The following is a 21,151-nucleotide window of genomic DNA, read 5'->3' as shown; positions in this document are numbered from 1 at the left end:
CTAGATTTAATACATGCTATCTTCATATTAAGTTCAATTGGTTGAATATTTATTAATATTCGGATAAATATCAAGATTCAAAATCTTTTTAAGATATCGACAACATATATACATCTTGTAGATGTAACTGTTTGAATAATAAATAACTAAAAAAATAACATTTCTATTAACAATTAATATCAATTGATTGGTTCAATGATTTTCCGCTTGAGATCTATAATATTATTTCTCTTATACTATATATTATATTTATAGAGTGTAAAGAGACGACGGAGTTGTTCTTGGAATCTTCATAGAGAGTTTTCCAAGTGTATTTAAGAAACAAGAATCATGGGGATTGGTTTCGAGAAAAGAGAGTCCCTTGTTTATGTATTTATTATTATTTTTATCGATTATGGTAGAGTTTAAGAGCAAAGGACAGCTTCTTAGTAACTTCCCCGAAAATATAAAATAAACAAATAATACATGGAGGATTCTGTTCCTGTGAGTCTTCAAAAATTGATCATCATCATTGAATGCTAATTAACATGTCATGACAAAAAGCCATCACATCATGGACATGACATACTTGAATTCAAAAAAAAAAGCACATAACATCAACTCATCAAACTCCCCTCCCTACATAGATATAAATACAAACATCTACTTAGTAAGTTGTTGTAACAGTGCAACCAGTGTCCCTATAGAATTTATTAGGGTTTCTTCTTTCTTTTTCCCATGTTGTTTTAAAAAGCTCATGTCTTACTTAGAAATGTATAATGATTCCGAGCACAAAAGTCGTCGTCGTCGTCATCATCACCACTGTGCCCCAATGAGCCCAAGAATCTCTTTCTCAAACGACTTTGTGGAGACTCAGCAGATTATGCAACAAGAGAGGAGCTCCAGGGAGGCTCCGGTGTCGTCGGACTTCGAATTCTCGGTGTCGAACTACTCCATGATGAGTGCCGATGAGCTTTTCTTTAAGGGAAAGCTTTTGCCATTTAAGGATAACGGTGGGAACCAAATGCAAAGGACTTTGAGAGAAGAGCTTCTTGTGGGGGACGATGATGATAATGTGACACTAAGGCCTCCAAAGGGTTCCACTTCCACTAGGTGGAAGGGGTTTCTGAGTCTCAAGAGGAATCACATTGGTACTTCCAGAAAAGCTGACAAGAGGGAAGGGATTTCTAGCAGTAAAAGATCTGGTTTTTTTCAACAGGACACCCATGTTACCAAGACTTCACAGGTGATAAAAAACAAACCATTTTTTCCCTTTACAAAGCTAACAATTTGAGGGTTGGTTTGATCTAATTTCATTAACGTTACTTGTTACAGGACCATTTGGGCGAAGGAGAGTCAAGTTGCAGGGACGTGGAGTTTGGGGTATAATCACAGTTTTGGAAGGTACAACTTGTAGAAATGTGGGGCATTTTTCAGAAAGAAAAATAGAAGATTGAGGATGGATTAATGGGGCTTGTTTTAAACTCTCTTTTTTCTTCTCCTTCATTTGAGGTCTATTAATCAGAAGTGGGTTTCTGTAGTGCATTTTATCTCCAAGGAGATGGGTATCTGGCTGTTTGTTTGTACAAAATGTTTGCAGTTGAAGAACTTGTTTCTAATGTTGAGGAATGGATGTTAGATTCTCTGGTCGTTGTTTAAATTGTTTGTATTTGAATCTAGTGTTGTACTTTTCATTGATGCTTATAAAAAAAAAAAAGGAGAAAGAGGATATGGGCACATGCTAGTAAGTGTTTACATATGGAGGTGGGACGGTGGAGGATTGGCAATGAATGTGACAGCTAATGCACCACTGTTTACCATTTGTTTAAGGATATGTTTAGCTTTTAGGCCATACTAATCTTAATTTGGGATTCAATATCACTTTCAAAGTTTAGTTTGCGCCCACTACAGGATCCAAGTTACTCTCTAAGCTTTCATCAAACCAAAGACAAAGTGTTGAATGCAACAACTGATAGTAATACATGTATTTAATGCTCTGTATGCATCCTTAATACGTATACTTAATAAACACCACGATTGCTTTTCCTGCACTCTGGACATAATAAGGATAAAATATTGGACAACAATTTGTTTAATCTTAAAATTAATAAAAGAGATATATTTTTTAAATAGTTCATTAATTATAAAATAATATTTATTTAAATATTTTTAGTTTATAAACAACGTAACATTCTATAAATTTAATTGCGGGACCTTTATTGTATCATTGTGTAAACTTATATTTTTTTCATAAGTTTTAAAAGGATTAAATAACAATTTACTCATTTTCGGGCTTTCGTCACCCATTCCTATATTTGGATTTCAAAATTTTGCCTTCAGAAAAAAAGTTACATATTTCAGGATTGCTCAACATGATTCTCATTTTAATTGCAGCCTCTAATTGAAAACATGTCCTCAGAAATTTGACAGAAAAAATTAATTAAAGCTATATCAATATAAAATAAGATATATTTTAGATAAAATTTAACGCGATTCGATCTTATCTACTTGCACGGATGAGATGAATAATCTTGAAATATGTAATAACTTGATACATATACCAAAACTCAAATATCATATGTAGAAAACACGAAGAGTATAAATACATGATATCACATGTATCTCAAAACTTGATACAGATATCAAAACTTAAATATCTCAAAACACTCTTCCAACATCTCTATAAAATATCTTTACAACATAAGAGCAACTCCAGCGCTGCGCTAGAGTGGAGTTGCTGAAGCACTGTGGAGTCTCCAGCCATACGCCAGATGCATCTCCAGTCTGAAGAGCAATTGTAGCTCGACGCTACATGTAGCACGCCACTGTAGCAACGCTACAAAAAAATTTCATGATTTTTGGTTTTTTATTTAATTATCTTTTTAATTTCATTTTCTTTTAAAAATTAATTTATCTTATTATATATTTTATCTTTTTAATTATAATTTCTACACAATAAAATAAAAATTAAACATAATATAATATATTCAAGTTGATTAAATTGCAAGATTGATAAAAATATATTTAAATTAGATAAATAAACATACTAATTTTGTTGAAGATGTGTCGCCTCCGAATGTCGAATTTGTTGAAGATGATGAGACTCAATTTCAAGAATTCCTTACCTGATTTAGACAAATCAAAGATGCAAATGCTCATTTTGCTCTACGAAATGCACTAATTGAGCATATGTGGAATGAATATTCTAATTCGGAGAATTAAAATAAATAATTATGTAACTTATGTTTTTCGCATTATTATTATTAATTTTAATTTTCTTATTTATTTGTATTTTCGCAATGTTATTTATGAATGTTTTATTTATGCTTATTTATCTTAATATTTTTTAGAAATGTATATGTTTTATTTTATATCTGTAAAATCAATATTATAATAGTTAAATATTGTAAATAAAGTAGAGTTGGTGGTAATGTAGAGATAACGCTGGAGATGAATTACTGTTTCAATCTCTAGAGTAGAGATATAGATGCTGTAGAGTAGAGATGATGACTGGAGATGGCCTAAACCTCAAAAGTTACATAGATAACAAAAAAAAAATTATGTCTCTAAAAAAATCTCTCTCATATAAGCCTAAAGGCTAAGACATAATTTGTATTTATATAGCCAAATATTTGGTCACCAATAATTCTTTTTCTATAAAAATTCTTGCATAAAATAAATATTTGTTTTATTAAATAAACGTAATTACCAAGTAATCTTCAACCACTAGAATTACAATAAAATTCAACTTAATTATATGTTATAATTTAAGTCAAAATATAACAAATCTTCTCATTGACCTAAATATCAAAATTTTGTCTTCAAGTCTTCAAGTTTTCAACAACTTCAATTCTTACTCAATATCATCTTATATGTTTTCAAAATCGCTAACAAAATCCACAACAACAAATTCCTTCAAAACTCCACAACTCGAACAATAGCACATGATACCACTTATTAGGAATTTGAAAGCAGAAAAATAATCAAAGCGATATCAACATAAAGTAAGACATACATAAGAGACAATATTTAACGTGGTTCGGCCTTATCTACCTTCACGAACGAAATGAACTATAATCCACTATAAACATAAGGAACACGAAAAGTACAAATACATGATATCGCATGCATTCCAAAACTCAATGTAGATATCAAAACTTTATATATTCCAAAATACTCTTCCAACATCTCTACAAAATCATCTTTGCAGTATAAACCCTAAAAGTTATAAAGACCCCAAAATTTATAGAGATCCCAAAATATATTTTCTCTCCAAAATCATTCTCTCATAATCCGAAAAGCTAAGACATAATTTGTATTTATAGTCTCAAATAGTTAATCACTAAGAATTCTTCCATAAAATAAATATTTATTTTAGTAAATAGACATAATTACCGAATAATCTTCTATTAATATAATTACAATAAAATTCAATTTAATTATCAATTATAATTTAGTCCAAAATATAACCCATGAAAATCAAATTAGTCAAAAAGTAAATTGATTTTGAGAGTACAGTGAAAAGATACATGTTTGATATATTTAAAATATATGAAATACTCTACGATTAATTATAGTGGATGCCTCCATATTTATATTTTAAATTGACTCTTAAATTCTTAAACCTACTGACTTTTCACTCAAATACTCATATTGTATCAATTTGAATTGTTATTAGGTGGATATAATAAAGTTTAAAATTTATTCAAAATTATTATTTCTTAGATCATTAGGTGCATATAATAAAGTTCAGATTTAACTGAAATGTTTTTTCTCATATTATTAAATCGAGGGGGGGAAACAGAAATACTGAGTCAAACCAAGCATTCGGTTCAGGTTTAGAGTTATTAAAATTGGTTTTGGATTGATGTTACCACTTAAACCACAATTCAGCTCAGCTTGTTTTCTCCGCATCGAACTCGTTTTAACCAAATCGAACTGAATGGGCGGTTCAGAACTAATGGTCCTAATGGATCATGATCTTGTTTGGGCCGATTAGGCATCACCCACGTTGATATATAAAATCATCGCATCTAACTAAATTTTTAGTGCACGGACCATGAATTTATTTGTCTTTTGTTGAAAATTTCCAAGATTTGATATAATGGTATATCCACGTCTAATTTATGGTTGGTAAATGTCTATGTTTTTTATACTGATTTTTATGATTGTGTTTGTACTGAAATTTTATTGATATTTATTTAATATATAAAAAAAATTATATTATTAATATATGTATTATCTTTAAAAAACATTTTTAGATCTATCACTACACTAACTCGATAATTAATTTGATAAGAAAATAAAAAAATGTCATTTTTCAGACTCAATAAATAATGTATTAAATTACCAAAAAATAATTTATTAAATAACATTACAAATATTATCTGCAAAAGTAAAAAAGAATATAATATATATATATATATATATATACCTTCTATGATCAAATAAACTCTCTTAAACTTGAATTAGTTTGTATTAATATTATAAATAAATTATTCGTACTAAAAAATATTATAAATAATTATAATTAAATTTAAACACAAATTCCAACAATTCAATTAAAAAAAGTCAAATAAAGATCAAAATTGAGTTCAATTCCCAAGACTTTAAAAATCGGTAGAATTAACACTACAAAAACATAAAGACTAAAATTGAATGATATTTATAATTTGATGGTTGATATAGGATATTTCAAAGTTGATAGATCAATTTAGTATGGGGACCTTACGTGTAATTAAATCAATTATTTATTTAAAACTACTTTTAGTTATAAATTTTTTTATATTTCTGTAATACTCTTATAATTATTGTTCCAAGAAAGGTCAAATTTCCACCCACCGATAAACTCCAATAGAAAACGGGAATGAATTATGGTCGTACATTGGGGATTTGGGGATAAGATTTGCACCAACTATCAAGATTCCAATACAAAACAAGTGTTCCTCACACACTTAGCATGGCACGTGTACAGTTCTATCTTCTCTGCTCTACATCAGGCACCATCGACTCTTTCCTTATCTTCATTCATCTTTTGTCCCCCTTCATCTTAATTAACAGTTTTATGATAACATCCAAAGAAAAATTACTTGCAAATAAAAAGAAGAGATTTTTCTGTTAGTGTTAGTAAATTTTATTAAATTAACGCAAAAAGAAGAAAACTACAAACTAAAGAATTACAGCTATAACTCACGAAAGCAGTGGCGCCGTACCAAGGAAACAAGGAAGAGAGGAACAAGCAGAATTTAGCAGAAGAAACAGACACGGATTTTTTAATATCCCCCCCCCCTTCGTTTACTTCTTCGTCATTCTATACATAGAAGAAACCCTATAAATGAAAACAAGAAACTAAAATCTTAAATTAGTAGCAGTACCTAAGATAAATCGCCTGGCCTAAATAAATTATCGATTGCTCGACTTTTTGTTCATGGCTTTAGTCGGATCCACTCGTAACGCCCTCCCAAAGGTTCATCTTTCACAATATCGTAGTTATACCTAGAAACAGTAAACAAAAAAAATCCATTTAGTTTCAAAATTGCCGCTTGGGTTCTAAGAAAATTTAACAGCAGAAAAGAAATTCTAGATCTTTTTAAAAGTGAATGTGCATGAACTTACTTTTCTGCAAATTGTTTTTGAAGTTTTTTCTCGGCAGGAGCAAAGAATTCTTCGAGTTCAGCTTCGGTTGGCATTTTCTCTACCGTTGATCTACGGCGAGAGTTCGTCTCCGATGACCTCGACGTTGAATCCAGGTATTCTGGTTCAGCTCGGAGATCACTCAACGCCGTTGTTTCTCCCATACTAGAATTTACAAAAGAGCAACAGATTTTGAGCGGAGTATACAAAGAAAAGTAGAATTTAAAACCTAAAAAGAATTTTTTTAAATGGTCTGCTGTTTTTGAAATTAGAATTTAAGATACATGAAACAGTAAGTTACAGTAACTTAAATATTAAAAAAATAAAATATACATATAATTATTGTTGAAGTGTTACCTCTCGCTGCTGCTGCTGAAATGCGTGAATGTTTCAACTTCAATACTGTCGTCCTGCAAAAATTCAGAAGAAAAAAATCTAGAATTTAGTAGAAGCAATTAAAGCTGGGACAAAACGAAATTCCTAGAATCCATAAACACGTAGCTTAATTATTATACTTTTAAAATAAATAAGGAAGTTTCGAAATTCACCTCCAGATCTGGCAACTCTACATTGATCCTTTCATCGCTCGATCCGATTTTGCAAGAAGAGCATGACACTTCATCATCATGATCCGAGTTAGCGCTCAAACACGGATTTCCTTCACGACGATGATGATCTACCAAAATTCTCCGACTTCTCAACTGGATATACGACGTAATTGAGTTCGTTGAAGAAGTTACTTTATTATATTCAGCCTCTTCGTCGTCGTTCAATCTTCTGCGTTTCTTATGAACCGTTCCAGTTGCGGACATGGCACTCGTTTGTACACCGGCGTCAACTAGCTCCATAACTGCAATTCCTCCAAGCGTTCTACACTTTCTCCTCATAATTGGAAGAAAAAAAAGGAATGTAAAAAATTCTTGATCTCTTTTCTCTCTTCTTTTTGTTCTTTTAGAGAGCAAGAGAGAGAATTCGATTTTGTTGGATTGCAGCGTTCGTTTTCTGGTTTTTGTTGGATGATGGTGATGATGAGAGAGAGAAGGGACGGTACATTGAACGGTGAGAATTTTCTTTTGCGGTTTTGAAGGGGGTGGGTTGTGGGTGATGGTGGTCCATTTGACAGCGACGGGGAATCTGTAACGGGAAATTTGACGGCGTCGTAACAGGGATATGGAAAGTGTAACGTGAATACACCGAACATTAAACTAATTAAATAATAGGGTAAGATCTTATTTAGTACTTAAACTATTACTTTTGTTATGTTTTGGTATCTACATTTTATTTTTTAAACATACCTAATATTTAGTTTAATTTTCAATTTGTTACATTGTTATTAAAAAATTAATTGAATTATTGACATAACGATTTTTAATGATGGTGTGATAGTACCTTATGGCTATATGTCAATATCACCGTTAAGTTTTTAACAGCATAATATCAAAATAAAACCTAAATTAAATGTCAAATATGATTTTGAAAAAAAATTAAAATTTAGGTATTAAAATGAACAACAATTACAGCACATTTTCTTGGTATTTTGTTACCTTTATTGTTTTTTTTTAGTTCTTTGGCTTTTTTTGTCATTTATTTTCTCTAAAGTAGAGTGCAAGGTTCTTAACCTTGTGGTCGTGGGATCGAGTCTCACGGTGGGCAATTCATAATTGTCGGAGGTCTTCCACGGAAGTTGCTCTCAACCTAGTGTTGGGGACAGCCTACTACCCTACCTCCTCCTTACCCCATTACATATAGGAATAGGGTCAGCTAAGGTTTAATTTTAAGTCGTCGCGACTAATTAATATGTTCATTTATTACCCGGTTAATCTCTCATGTTTATTTAATTTTAACACATATCTTACATTCGTAGATAGATTTCTCACATTGTTTGACTCTAATTTATATTTCTTGATAGTCTTTCAAGATTTAAATATCACTTTATGGTTTATTTATTATAGTAGTAAGATATGTTCCTATAAAAACCATTTCTGTCAAAAAAAATTATAGAACTAATGTTTTAAGACATTGACATTTGCATAAAGAAGTACTCATCCTTAATTTAATTTATACAATCATTTTTATTAACAAAATTAACGTTTGGATTGAGATTTGAGGGACTTCATCCTTGATCTTCGATCCTCATACTTTTAATTATTTGTTTTAGAGATTGTGGATTAAAATAAAAAATTCTTAAAGTATGTTTTATGATTAAAGTTGAGTCAATTATACTATTAATGTAGTGGAAAAAATTATATTTACTCAAATTTCCAATTAATGCTTAATTAAAAAGTAAAACTAAGGGAGATTTAAATTATTTAAATATTATATTAGATATAAACCCATTGATATTTTCTTCTCTCACAATTGATTAAAATATGATTAAAACTTCACATATATGTTATACGTTAATAATGCATTAAATTTCACAAACCAAAAAATATATATTGTTATCGAAAATATTATTTTTTTAATAATATTTTTAATCGTGTCTAATTTACATAATTTTTAATCTTAGTTTTTTTAAGATTTAATCTTAAATTAATTTTTTTTTATAGATTTTTGCCCCTTATGAACGTTCGAGCGGTGAGCGTAAAAGTACAGGGACATGGTCATTTAATAAAAGGGCATAACGGCGGAGCAGTTAGGTTTATCAATCTTTATGATTGATACCGATGGAAATTTTGCATGTTCAACATGCACCCATCTTTAATACTTTAATAAAGGAATATTTAATTTAAGGAATAATATTAATTTGATAAATATAAATTAAAGATGATAAAATATTTAAATTTCACAAATTTTGATTAAATCTAATATTGTAGACACCAATTTTTTTAAAAGATAGAAGTAACAAGAGTTCATCTCCTAAAAGAACTCTTTCACAACCATATCTTTTAAAGCAACAACCACACCAACAAAGGTACAACAACTGAGCAAGGAGTCTAGTTGCATTACGATTCTATTGTTAGTTATTTTTTTCACTAAAAATACATGTAATACTTCCCATTTGTAAGACACGATTATCATACGGGATTACGCACACAAAAAATACCCAAAGCAAATATGCAAGAAGCCCCAAAGATTTACTTTTAATTTTCAACAGAGAAATAAAAAAGATATTTTTACCTATATTGCTTCGATTCTCGTTTGCATGTGACTTGTTTCACTTCTTCTTTTCCGTTTTTACTTTGAAAAGGCCGATGAACACAAGGGAACCGAGATCTTTTCACTTAGATCTACGCTTCCCCGAGGCATATTTTGAAAAACCGGTTTGATTTTCGGTTAAAGGATGGGAAGAGCTTTTTAAAAATCTATATTAGTCCATTTATTTATTATATGGATATTTTATTCATTTATTTTTATTATTCATGTTATTATTATTATACGTATACATATATATTTTAAATTATTTTCATTTTTTTACTATATTTTATTATTATTATTATTATTATATATATATATATATGTTTCTTTAATATTTTACTTATAAGTCTATTATTACTATATATATTGTAATTAGCTTTATCTAATTATATATTTTTTATACTTTTAATAGTTTATTTATATACCTATTATTAATATATATATTGTTAATTATTTTTATTTGATTATTTCTTTATTTACGTAATATATCTTATAACTTTATATATATATATATATATATATATTATTTTTATTTTTATTTTGTTTTTTTTATCATTATTATATTATTTTTTTAAAACCTTGTGCCTTTATATATATATATATATATATGTGTGTGTGTGTGTGTGTGTGTGTTTCTTTAATATTTTACTTATAAGTCTATTATTACTATATATATTACAATTATCTTTATCTAGTTATATATATATTTTTATACTTTTAATAGTTTATTTATATACCTATTATTAATATATATATTTTTAATTATTTTTATTTGATTATTTCTTTATTTACGTAATATATTTTATAACTTTATATATATATATATTATTTTTATTATTATTTTCGTTTTTTATCATTATTATATTTTTTGTTTTAAAAACCTTGTGTCTTTATTATTATTATTATTAAACATTATATTATATATTACTAACCTAGAGGACCCATTTTTTTGTTTTATTTCTAACTAAAGTCTCTCCCGCTTTCCTCTTTTTGTCTTATTTCTGACTAAAGCCCCCCACTTTCGGTGAAGTGAGAGGATAGCTTTTCTATTTTTAAATATTTGTTGTATATATATATATATATTTTTTCATTTTTCAAATATTACTATATATAATTATTACTTTACTATTTTTTTCCTTATCTTATTTATTTATTTATTTTATTTTTCCCTTTTATTTTATTCTCTTTATCTTATTTGTTTTCTTTACCTTGTTTATCTAACACATTTCTCGATTTTTTAAGGATATTTTCAAATCAATCTAAGGTAAGTAATTGGGATCATATTTTTACCTTTTAATTTTAACTTATAATTTTCTTAATTTAAGACAACTGAGAATTACATAGTACCGAAAGGGCAGTTCAAGGGTGCTAACCCTTCCTTGACCATAACCGGCTCCCGAATCCGACACATCTTTGGTAAGACGCAGATCAGGTAAGAAATAAGGTATCCGATCTACCTATTTATCTTAAAATAAAAGATCGGTGGCGACTCCAATCCACATTTTCCTAAGTCGAAGACCAATTCCGGGGCCCAACCGAAAGACGGTTGTGACAGCTTGGCGACTCTGCTGGGGACGCAGGTAAGTGAGTCAGGCTAAGGTAATTTCCAGTTGTCTTTTTAACGAAAAGGGTAAATTTAAATTTTTAAGTAACATTTCGATCCTTATTGCTTACTTTTGATTATTATTTTTCGAGTAAATAGTTGTACTAATCGTTTTCTCGTGATTTCAGCCTTCAAATATTTTTCATTTAAGGCTTTATACCCGAGATCTAAACCATGTCTTAAGTGGGGGTGAAAGCGACGCCTTCGTGTGAATTTATTCACCGTGCAGGCCTAGCAAGTAGCCTTCGGGATTCATATACCTTATGTCTTCGTGTGAATTTATTCCCCGTGCGGGCATAAGGGAATGTGTCCTCTCGAGTTTAACTTAGTCCACACAAGCCTGTGATGGGTTTAGGACTAATGGTCTGGCAAGCCTAAGGGGGCACCAGCAAGGAGAACTCGAGTACCGTTTTTAGAACCTAAATCGGGAAACCATGGAGAATTAGAGCCTACCCCGAAACCACATTCCAAAACCTAAGATATTTTTACCCTAACCATTTTCTTTTTTGTGTTTTTTTTCTTTCGTCATTTTATTTTTATTTTTATTTTACTAATCATTTTGCCTTTGTGTTTGTTTTCTAGCATTTGCATCATAACAAGAGGTTATTGATCCTTAAAAAACGTTTGTTAAACACAAAATAAATCTGAATTAATGGACAAAGGTGTTGTAATACTAGAGATTAAAACGTTGAGGCATGACTATAGTCCGAGAAGACTTAGAAAGAGAAGGGAGATAATCTTCAGGGAAATTATGTGTCAAAGCTTGTTAGTTACGCATCTGTCAGCCTGAAACAAAATAATGTCCAAGAACTGTGAAATATTTGGGACAGTTGGGGGAATGACATAAAGCAGAAGTTCAGCCAACGATATGGTGATATTACCCTCTTACTCCATGTCAAGACTGATGAGCCCCTTCTCCGAGCATTAATTCAATTCTGAAACCTGGGATATAATTGTTTCAAAACATCAGACTAGAGAGGGCATATATCAAACACATCATGAGTCAGCCTTTCAAGAACGAACTAGCTAAGATTGCAGGGGTTGATGAAAAATGGGGGTGACTGATCGACTTCGACACAAAGGTAACGAGGAAGGAATCGAGTGGATTCACATAAGGCAACTAATGAAGAACCGCCCTGATGAGTGGAAGACTATAGACTTTTTTGCACTAGGTCTGTACGGTCTGGTTATCTTTCCGAAGACTTTGGGCTGTATCGACGCAGCCGTGGTAGAGCTATTCGAACAACTTCCAAGGCGAGTCAACCCAGCACCGACCATCTTAGACGAAACCTTTCGATCTCTCAACCATTGCAGAAGAACTGGAGGAGGAAAGTTCGTTGGATGTATCCAGCTCATTCAAGTCTGGATTCATAGCCACTTTTGGAAGACTAATGGGGTAGCCTATCGCCGATTTAGCACTACCTATTCACCTTTGGGAGAATTCATCACTAGGAAATGGCATGAAGATTCTTCAAAGGAAAAGTGGATGGAAGTTTTTACATATCTTCAGAATCGGGATATTACCTGGAGAGCCCCCTGGTTGTTCATCGGTGACGTTCTTTTCTGGTATGGGGATTCTGATACTATGACCTTACTCGAACTTTGGGGTACAGTTGGGTATGCTCCGTTGTTAGCACTTAGACAGTATGGGGCACGTCAGTTTGTCCCGGTAACATGCGGGCTAATTAGATCAAAGTTTGTGTATAATGGTGACAGTTATAAGAAGAGGATTTTGGAAGCAGCTGATTCGTGGAAGAAAGTATACTGAATGGATATTGTGGCTACCAGAGACATGCTTACTCCGGATTATGTGCAGTGGCAAAGACTGAGAAATAATGATAACATCCCGGTGCCAGAATGTGAAGACACCCGGACCATGGAGGAACATCTCAGGCATGTCCCTTCTGAACTTGAGATAGCTAAGGCGGAGTTTGAAGCAGTGAATAACGAGCTGAAACGGAAGGTTAAAGAACTAGAAGCTGAACGTTATCAATGGAAGCTAGATGCCAAATCTCAGAAAGATAGAGCAGACAAGCTGGAAAGAGAACAGAAAAGAGTCTGTTTTGAGCTCGAGGATTTGAGAAAATGGTATCAAGATAAAGTCAAGGATAATTCCAAGTTGAAAGTAACCTCTGAATACTGGAAAGACGAAGTTCATAGCTTAAAAAGAAAGTTCGAGGGGTCTGATGAAAGAGCTTGAAAAGAACAGTTGAAAACTACTCAGAGGCGCTTAGCAGATAGTTATTATCAAAATCAATGCTTGAGAATCCAGATGGCTGACCTAGAAAAACAACATGAGAGAGATGGAAAAACAATAGCTGAGTTAGAAGCTATTGTAGATGGGTTCAAGAAGAAAGTGATTGAGCTTCAGATAGTGCTCTTCAACGGTGGTTTACAGTGGCGTTTCCGTTGGGAGCAAGCACAACAAAGGGTGAAGTCCAGAGACGCAGTCATCCGAGACTTCCTGGATCAAGTACAGACGGCAACTCGTCATCTACACGGCCTGGCAAGGGAAGCTGGAATGGTTCGACAAGGCATACAACCAGTGACAGATGAAGACATAAGACTTGTCAACCTACTAGAAGCTGTTCGGGGTCTAGAGGATTTAGTTCGAATGTACCTTTGATCGTTTTTATGTCTCTTACAAGATAAAACATTTTTGTCTAAGTAAATATTATTTATAATAATGGACACTTTTCTGGATCAATGCCTCGAACATTTCATGCATTCTTGCATTTTGCATTTTTGCCTTTTTGCATCTTTATCTACATTTTTAAGCATTTTCACAAACATGAAATTAAGTCATGAAGGACTCGATGAAGTGAATTTAACCACATGGAAGTAAGATTGTAACATTAAAGAGCCTGATCAGCTGATGGTAGGACAAAGCCGGCCAGGATGATCTAAGAAAAGAATCCCCATATCCTAAGGACTACGATGTTGAAGTTGTTAGGTGTTACCACATAAGAAGTCCCAAACATTCCTCTGAGAACTATAAGGCGCTGAAGCGCAAGATCCAAAACATGATGGATTCAGGGGCATAAACGGCCGAAGAAAGGGGCATGGCATATACCATTTGCACTTAGAGGATTGTTTTGTTTAAACACGTCTCTAATCTTTCATCGTTTGCTTAATCTTTTAAAGGATTGAATTTATGTTACTTTCTAAGGTGGAGCAATTGAACAAATTTTAATCTTTAGTTTTTCGAATATTAAATAAATTAAGGATTCTTTTAATTCTTCAATAATTATAGATTTTTGACATATGACAAGATTAGACCTTTTTTATCATGTCTCAAACCCCAAAATAAAATACCTTGATTCTTTACCCAAAATAACTCATGGTCATTACCAAAAAAACCAAATTTTGACATTACCTCCCTTTGAAACTTTTGAACATTGCCTTTATCTTTTGATACACCCATATCTTTCTTTGAGTCAAATAAAGTCACACCATTGTCTTTTTAGACTCAAAATTGACATTTTTATGCCATTAAAACCCAAGGCATTGAGTTGTTCATTTGAACATGAGTCTTCTTCTAAGACATAACTTGGGGCATCTCGCAGAAAGCATGAACATTGAGACATGTTAGGGGTAAGAAGCAGAAAGAAGAATTTACTCGGAATAATTCAACCATGCATTAATTGCACTGTTTTCATATGAATAAAAATAATCCTGAAAAATATATCCCCTGGGGATACCTTTTCTGTGAGGACTTCCATGTATGAAATGATGAACGGCTTTTTTTCTTTATCCCTTCACAACAGGAGAAAAAATATATCCCTTGTGTCCCCTTTTGAGCCTATAGTATTTTTCTTCTGATTTAACCCTAACCAAGGATCACCCTCCACACTGGGGGGCAAGGTGGAAGAAATCTGCTCACATGAGTGAAGACATCAATCCAAAGGAAATACTAAAAGGTGGGCCAAATACCAAGTGCGAAGAAAAAACAAGAACAAAAAAGAAAATAAGCAAAAATCAAAAGAAAAAGGGACAAAAAGCACTTGCAAAGATTCCCTAAAGACAAATGGCACATCAAGCTTCAAACTATGAGATTGATCAAGCACAATCATTATTGAATCACTGAATCACTTCACTCGAAGATCATAGAGCATCAGGAGAAAGAGACATTTTGAGCAAGACAAGATCGAGGGCATCAGAATGAATTGATCTTTGGTTCAATACTCTGAAACACTTATTTGGGCCTATTTATCCTTTTCTTTCATAACCATGAGCCCTGGCCTACATTATGTGCCTTAAAAGTCCCTTCTAATCATACATGGATTTCTAAATAGAAGAGACTATCTTCAGATTTTATCCCGCCCATCAGGATTAATTTGCAAAAAAATAATGTAATTAATGCATGGTAGAGAAAAATGAAAAATGAGGGTTCAAGACGTAAAACCTGAATAACGACTTGAAACCAAAGGAGGGTTCGAGTTGAAAACCTGAAAAGGCAGCTCGAATATAAAAATTGTGCAACTGAGGCGATCACACAAATTCCTTGATAAGGCATCGCACAATCCGAGTGTGACAACGAAGGTTGAGAGTCAGAGAACACTTCCAGCAGAGAAACATGCAAGCTATCCCATCAATCATTTGAGCATAAAATGCCAAACATTTGACCAAACACGATAATCTGAGACTTTTTTATCCGTTCCTTACTTAACCATTTCCCAAAGATAGCTTTGATCTTGATACTTGTCAAATAGCTATAATTTATTGAAGGATTAACATTGTAATTAATTCTTTGATATCCGATGAACTCTAGTTTTATGATTCGTCTCAATTGTAAAACCGTGAAAGTGACAATATTTTCAAAACTTTTGGTTAAACATTTTTCGAAACTCTTTTAATTGATATTTTCATAACTTTGAAAATAAAAGAGAAAGAAAAACATTTTTTTCAAACAAGACAGAATCTCTAGAGTGGATCTTGGTAAATGACATGTGACTCTTAGACACAAAGCTCGTGCTCAGAATCAATGTTGAAGCAAGAAATGAGGAACATTTGGGGCATCTTTGAAGATTCAACATCAAATATTGGGGTATTTTTGGATATTGGGGCATCTTTGGGGATTCAACATCCTAATGCAAATTATCAGACATTTTTCAGGAGATAAAACATAACCAAGTCATGTTACATGCATCTTATGCATATATTTTAGAGCATCATATTTATCATTTTCCACATACATAATTTTTTCAGCTTTTAGAGTCAAGTTTCGACTTCAAGACGAAGGATACTCGATTTAAAAGCACCTTTAGAGATTGATGTTGGTTGCTTAACTCAGCAGCAAGAAGCTACACTTCAACCAACTCGACAGATTGAAATATTAAGATTCATCTTCAAATTCGACATTTTCAATATAAATTTTGTCTCGTTTGAGACAGTCTCATTTAATGCAGATGATTATCTCACTTGAGATTGCTTTTTTTAAACAGACTTTGTCTCACTTGAGACTGTTTTACTCGAAAGAAGATTAATTTCACTCAAGATTGTTTTTCTTAAAACAAATTTCGTCTCCCTTGAGACAGTTTCTTTTGGAACTAAGTTTTGTCTCTCTTGAGACAGTTTCCCTTGAAACAAATTTTGTCTCCCTTGAGACAATTACTCTTGAAACACAAAATCTTCAAATTTATTTCCCTTAAAACAAATTTTTTCCCCTGAGACTGTTTCTCATGAAACAACATATATCTTTGAGATCGTTTCCCTTGAAACGAATTCTATCTCTTTCAAGACAACTTCTCTTGAAGCATCATCTAAACCGTTACACTCAGCTCAGGCACATATTTGGGATGGTCGAAAGCATTTCTCAAATCAAAAAATTTGAATGTGCACATCATATTTGAACATTTGAAGAATTCGAGATCAGAGATCAGAACTTGAAGATTCCAGAACTAAGATTCCAGAAAAGCAACCGGAGATCGAGATTTCTCTCCTGAGCCCAAAAATAACATATGTTGTATATGCATTTTAGGCACACCTAAGAGCATTGCATCCATCTCATCACATATATGCATAACTTTTTCAGGTTTTAGCTAGATTAAATTTCAACTTCGTAGCGAAGGATATTGAACTCAAAGCGACACAATTTGCTCGAGAGTAGATTTTAACTTCAAGATGAAGGATATCTAGCTCGAAGCCAAATTTCACAATAAAGAGGTCATCCACGGTTTCAACTTCACGACGAAGGGAATCGTGTCCACCCACAACATATGATACTTTTATTTCAACTTCACGATGAAGAATATTCAAGTCAAAGCTCAACTTCACGACGAAGGGGCCATCAGCGATTTCAACTCCACGACGGAGGATATCGCGCCACTCGAGACAACACAAGTTCAACTTCACAACGAAGGGATGGCTGGTTGTCGACAAACCACTTTTTAGTTTCATTCAGAGTCAATTTCAACTTCACAACGAAGGATATTGGACTCGAGACAACACAAGTTCAACTTCACAACGAAGGGACTGCTGGTTTTCAACAAACATTACCCAATTTCAGAGCCAATTTCAACTTCACAGCGAAGGATATTGGACTCGAGATAACACAAGTTCAACTTCACAACGAAGGGATGACTGGTTGTCAACAAAACACTTTTCAGTTTCATTCAGAGTCAATTTCAACTTCACATCGAAGGATATTGAACTCAAGACAACACAAGTTCAACTTCACAACGAATGGACGACTGGTTGTTAACAAAATAATTTCCCAGTTTCAGAGCCAATTTTAACTTAACAGCGAAGAATATTGGACTCAAGACAACACAAGTTCAACTTCATAACGAAGGGACGGCTGGTTGTCAACAAACCACTTTTCAGTTTCAGAGCCAATTTCAACTTAACAGCGAATGATATTGGACTCAAGACAACACAAGTTCAACTTCACAACGAAGGGACGGCTGGTTGTCAGCAAACAATTTCCCAATTTCAGGGCCAATTTTAACTTCACAGCGAAGGATATTGGACTCAAGACGACACAAGTTCAAATTCACAATGAAGGGACGATTGGTTGTCAACAAACAATTTCCCAATTTCAGAGCCAATTTCAACTTCACAATGAAGGATATTGAACTCGAGACAACACAAGCTCAACTTCACAGCGAAGGGGTGGCTGGCTGTCAACAAAAAATTTCCCAGTTTCGGAGCCAATTTCAACTTCACGACGGAGGATATTGGACTCGGAACAATACTACCCACTTCGATTTCAACTTCACGACGAAGGGGCCACCCGCGGTTTCAACTTCACGACGAAGGGGAATCGTACACACAAGCAGCATCCATCTCTAGATTGGATTTCAACTTCATGACAAAGGATATCCAACTCAAAGAAGGGTTATCTATCATCAAAGACCTTCGAGTTCGATTACATTCAGCTCAGAGGTAAATCAAATTTACAGCATAGCTAAAGGCAAGAAGGGCTATCTGTCAGCGAAAATTGTCGAGTTCGATTCCATTCAGCTCGATGACACCTCAATCACACTATTGTCCGGCTACAATCGAGGTTTTCAAGCCGAGAAGAAGATCTGGGTTAGCCGTGCCTTAGTAGCAAGAAGCCTTTTTTCCGTCAGCATAGCTTAAGTCGAGAAAAACTATCTGTCAATAAAGACTTTTCGAGTTCGGTTTCATTCAGCTTGAGAGCATATCAACCACATTGTGGAGTCAAGGGATTACTTTCCAGTCGAATTTTTAGCCAAGGTCTTTAAACTGAGAAGAAGACCAAAGTGGACTACAACGAGAAGCCACATTTTGATTCAAATCATTTCAAGATGGACTCGACTTCGCGACGGAGGAGCCATCCGCAACTCAATTCGACAGGGAGTTATTCTTCAACTCCACTGAACGAAAATTTATGTCTTTTTATCTTTGTCCTATTTTTCGTTCCACGAAAAAAGATAAAGAAGGGCAGCTGTAGACACCAATTTTTTTAAAAGATAGAACTAGCAAGAGTTCATCTCCTAAGAGGACTCTTTCACCACCACATCTTTTAAAGCAACAACCACACTAACAAAGGTGTAACAACAGAGCAAGGAGTCTAGTTGCATTAGGATTCTATTGTTAGTTAGTTTTTTTCACTATAAATACATGTAATCCTTCCCATTTGTAAGACACGATTATCATACGGGATTACGTACACACAAAAAATACCCAAAGCAAATACGCAAGAAGCCCCAAAGATTCGCTTGTAATTTTCAACATATAAATAAAAAAGGTATTTTTACCTATATTGCTTTGATTCTCGCTTGCATGTGACTTATTTCACTTCTTCTTTTCCGTTTTTACTTTGAAAAGGCCGATGAACACAAGGGAACCGAGATCTTTTCTCTTAGATATACGCTTCCCCGAGGCTTATTTTGAAAAAACTAGTTTGATTTTCGGGTTAAAGGATGGGAAGAGCTTTTTAAAAATCTATATTAGTCCATTTATTTATTATATGGATATTTTATTCATTTATTTTTATTATTCATGTTATTATTATTATACGTATACATATATATTTTAAATTATTTTCATTTTTTACTATATTTTATTATATATATATATATATATATATTTCTTTAATATTTTACTTATAAGTCTATTATTACTATATATATTGTAATTATCTTTATCTAGTTATATATATTTTTTATACTTTTAATAGTTTATTTATATACCTATTATTAATATATATATTCTTAATTATTTTTATTTGATTATTTCTTTATTTACGTAATATATCTTATAACTTTATATATATATATATATATATATATTATTTTTATTATTATTTTTGTTTTTTTATCATTATTATATTATTTTTAAAACTTTGTGTCTTTATCATTATTATTATTAAACATTATATTATATATTACTAACCTAGAGGACCTATTTTTTTTGTTTTATTTCTAGCTAAAGTCTCTCCCGCTTTCCTCTTTTTGTCTTATTTCTGACTAAAGCCCCCCACTTTCGGTGAAGTGAGAGGATAGCTTTTTTATTTTTAAATATTTATTGTGTATATATATATATATAACTTATTTATTTTATTAATATTTTGATGTATATATATATTTTTTTCATTTTTCAAATATTACTATATATATAATTATTACTTTACTATTTTTTTCCTTATCTTATTTATTTATTTTATTTTTCTCTTTTATTTTATTCTCTTTATCTTATTTGTTTTCTTTACCTTGTTTATCTAACACATTTCTCGATTTTTTAAGGATATTTTCAAATCAATCTAAGGTAAGTAATTGAGATCATATTTTTACCTTTTAATTTTAACTTATAATTTTCTTAATTTAAGACAACTGAAAATTACATAGTACTGAAAGGGCAGTTCAAATGTGCTAACCCTTCCTTGACCGTAACCGACTCTCGAATCCGACACATCTTTGGTAAGACGCAGATCATGTAAGAAATAAAGTATCCGATCTACCTATTTATCTTAAAATAAAAGTTTGGTGACGACTCCAATCCACATTTTCCTAAATCGAAACCCAATTTCGGGGCCCAACCGAAAGACGGTTGCTACAAATATAATTATAGTTATATAAAATGAACTTTATATAAGTCGAATCAAATTTCCTTTGAAATTTGTTAAACTCATAATTAATGCAATTCATCCGACCTATTTTAATATATTTATAAGAATAATATTATATATATATATATTATTTAATATATATGAAAACAGTGCTATATATTATTTTAAATATTGAATATTTGTTAAATGATTTTAAAATATGACTAATTTGATAGATTATATAAATTTAGGACAAACAATTATTATACTATATCACATCATTA

General features: G+C 32.1%; 2 protein-coding genes across 4 annotated transcripts; one reads left to right on the top strand and one right to left on the bottom strand.

Moving 5' to 3' along the window:
• The first annotated feature begins 715 nt into the window (after nt 1–715).
• LOC120152267 lies at nt 716–1,698 on the top strand. Its single transcript, XM_039164522.1, has 2 exons — nt 716–1,225; nt 1,315–1,698. Exons 1-2 carry the CDS (start codon nt 737–739, stop codon nt 1,366–1,368), a joined length of 543 nt encoding a protein of 180 aa, XP_039020453.1. The 5' UTR covers nt 716–736; the 3' UTR covers nt 1,369–1,698.
• Nucleotides 1,699–5,809: 4,111 nt separating this feature from the next.
• LOC120152284 (cyclin-dependent kinase inhibitor 7-like) lies at nt 5,810–7,651 on the bottom strand. Of its 3 annotated transcripts, none has more exons than XR_005518668.1 (5): nt 7,161–7,651; nt 6,970–7,022; nt 6,595–6,777; nt 6,354–6,474; nt 5,810–6,067 (listed from the first exon to the last, which is right to left on the bottom strand). XR_005518668.1 is itself a non-coding variant. In XM_039164541.1 (4 exons), exons 1-4 carry the CDS (start codon nt 7,497–7,499, stop codon nt 6,405–6,407), a joined length of 645 nt encoding a protein of 214 aa, XP_039020472.1. In that variant the 5' UTR covers nt 7,500–7,651; the 3' UTR covers nt 6,317–6,404. The 3 variants fall into 3 exon arrangements, 1 of the variants encoding a protein (XP_039020472.1); XR_005518667.1 differs by having other exon boundaries at nt 5,810–6,027; XM_039164541.1 differs by lacking the exon at nt 5,810–6,067 and having other exon boundaries at nt 6,317–6,474.
• Nucleotides 7,652–21,151: the final 13,500 nt, after the last annotated feature.

The sequence above is a fragment of the Hibiscus syriacus genome, unplaced genomic scaffold, assembly GCF_006381635.1.
Source record: "Hibiscus syriacus cultivar Baekdansim isolate YM2019G1 unplaced genomic scaffold, ASM638163v2 tig00111088_pilon, whole genome shotgun sequence".
Classification (NCBI taxonomy): domain Eukaryota; kingdom Viridiplantae; phylum Streptophyta; class Magnoliopsida; order Malvales; family Malvaceae; genus Hibiscus; species Hibiscus syriacus.
The sequence above is the reverse complement of the archived record's forward strand: the minus strand, read 5'-3'. Positions and strand labels throughout refer to the sequence as shown.

Excerpts from the sequence above, each read along its gene's own strand:
- LOC120152267 (XM_039164522.1), top strand. The coding sequence starts at position 737 with ATGTCTTACTTAGAAATGTATAATGATTCCGAGCACAAAAGTCGTCGT. Across the intron at positions 1,226-1,314 it reads ATGTTACCAAGACTTCACAG|GACCATTTGGGCGAAGGAGA; the intron begins GTGATAAAAAAC and ends TACTTGTTACAG.
- LOC120152284 (XM_039164541.1), bottom strand. The coding sequence starts at position 7,499 with ATGAGGAGAAAGTGTAGAACGCTTGGAGGAATTGCAGTTATGGAGCTA. Across the intron at positions 6,778-6,969 it reads TTCAGCAGCAGCAGCGAGAG|TATGGGAGAAACAACGGCGT; the intron begins GTAACACTTCAA and ends TGTAAATTCTAG. Across the intron at positions 6,475-6,594 it reads CAAAAACAATTTGCAGAAAA|GTATAACTACGATATTGTGA; the intron begins GTAAGTTCATGC and ends TACTGTTTCTAG.